General features: G+C 45.3%; 1 protein-coding gene across 1 annotated transcript; it reads right to left on the reverse strand.

Moving 5' to 3' along the window:
- Positions 1–780: 780 nt before the first annotated feature.
- On the reverse strand, positions 781–1,223 carry Asppvi_009931 (VOC family protein; the record flags this gene model as incomplete). Its single annotated transcript, XM_043305777.1, has 2 exons — positions 781–938; positions 1,007–1,223. The coding sequence occupies 2 exons, from the start codon at positions 1,221–1,223 to the stop codon at positions 781–783; spliced, it is 375 nt and encodes a 124-aa protein (XP_043161712.1).
- Positions 1,224–1,577: the final 354 nt, after the last annotated feature.

A 1,577-nucleotide genomic window follows, 5' to 3' on the forward strand; every position in this document is an offset into this window, starting at 1 on the left:
TGGATTTGGCACTATTTTTATATACCTTTTCGGTTCCATACTTCGCCGAGAGATGCTATCCAGATTACTACAAGGATACTGATCCTTCACTTTGTTTTACGAATCGAGCTAGGATATTACAGTATTGTCTTGACGAAGTTCCCTTATTAATTCCTCTATAATCCTCGCTAGTGGTGATGGATGTGGCACCCCAGATAATCCCCAGCAGACGCTTCTCCGTCCCGTCTCCTTTTGAGGGACGACCGTCAAGCAAGGCCAATAAGAGCACCGGTCACCTTTGCTGTCTTTTGATGTAAGCGATGGACAGGGGCAAACAAAGGAGGTGTCATTGAGACGACTAAGTATTCTCTTGTGACAGATTTTCCCCCTCTCCTAGTCAATGACGTTTACCAAGAGATTTCCAAGACACCGCCCAACGGAACATGGGCAAAAATATCAAGGAGAAGGGTACAAATGTCTTAGATCCACATTAAATGACGCACGCCTGATCTAAACTAGCCTCTCAGAATCTCATAACTACAGTATTTGTTAAGAAGGATAATATTCGGACGGATAGTGCTCGTTGGTCCAAGTGGACCGTCCGGTCAGTGGAATTGGATTGGTGACTAAATTGAAGTTGGAGATCAGTTGATTGAGTCTCCAGGAGCCATATACGTGTGTTGCGACAGTACTTTGGATATTGGTCGATTAACCATACAAAATCATAGGAAAATGCGGGCGTACGCTGAGTTGGTTTTCGCGGGGAGAAAAGTGTTAATATCACTCTTCTTTCAGTCGACACTATTCATATGAAGCCTCGATATTGTTCCCGACTGGATCGAAGACGAAGGCAGCGTAATAGGATGGCTGGTTGTATTCGGGTCGTGGCCCTGGAGGCCCATTGCAAGTGCCACCTGCTGTAATACCGGCGGAATAAAAGGCATCAACGGTCGCGTGGTCTGAGACTCTCATTAGAAGACAGTTATAGGGCAGAAGAACGTACACAGAGACGAAAACTACTACTTACTTTCGGCTTTGAAAGCGAGATGTATCTTTTGGTTCGCATGGACTTCGGTGTCGGCAGTTATAAAGAATTCAGGACGGTCGATACCGAGACCAACGCAATTTTCGATCGGCCTCATCATCTCTTTGTAGCCAAGCGGCTTGAGGGCAGAAAGATAAAAAGTGAGGGTAGCAGAAAACATCATGGGCGGGACCCGAATGCCAAGATGGTCAATGGCCATATCGAAAGAAAGCAGTGCAATTGAGGAGATAAAGCGTATCAGGTTTTGGAGATCACTTGGGGATAGATAAGGGTTATCACCTCGCTGCTCTTCTGGGTAGATAGTTGACCAAAGGGATCATGAAAGCTTACGAAGGGTGTGACGGAGGTATATATAAGTGGGAGTATATACCTCTAGTAAACTTGGGGAAAATGTTAGATGGACTGACCAAGATAAAGTCCGTATGGCATGACCTAAATTAAAACCTACATAAGGTTATTAACAGGAGTTAGCTCGGTCCAACCGAACCTACATACCCACTACCGATCCACAAGAGGGAACAACGGAAGACTTCACGTCCTATATATAGCCCCT

The sequence above is a fragment of the Aspergillus pseudoviridinutans genome (assembly GCF_018340605.1).
Source record: "Aspergillus pseudoviridinutans IFM 55266 DNA, scaffold_7, whole genome shotgun sequence".
NCBI classification, from domain to species: domain Eukaryota; kingdom Fungi; phylum Ascomycota; class Eurotiomycetes; order Eurotiales; family Aspergillaceae; genus Aspergillus; species Aspergillus pseudoviridinutans.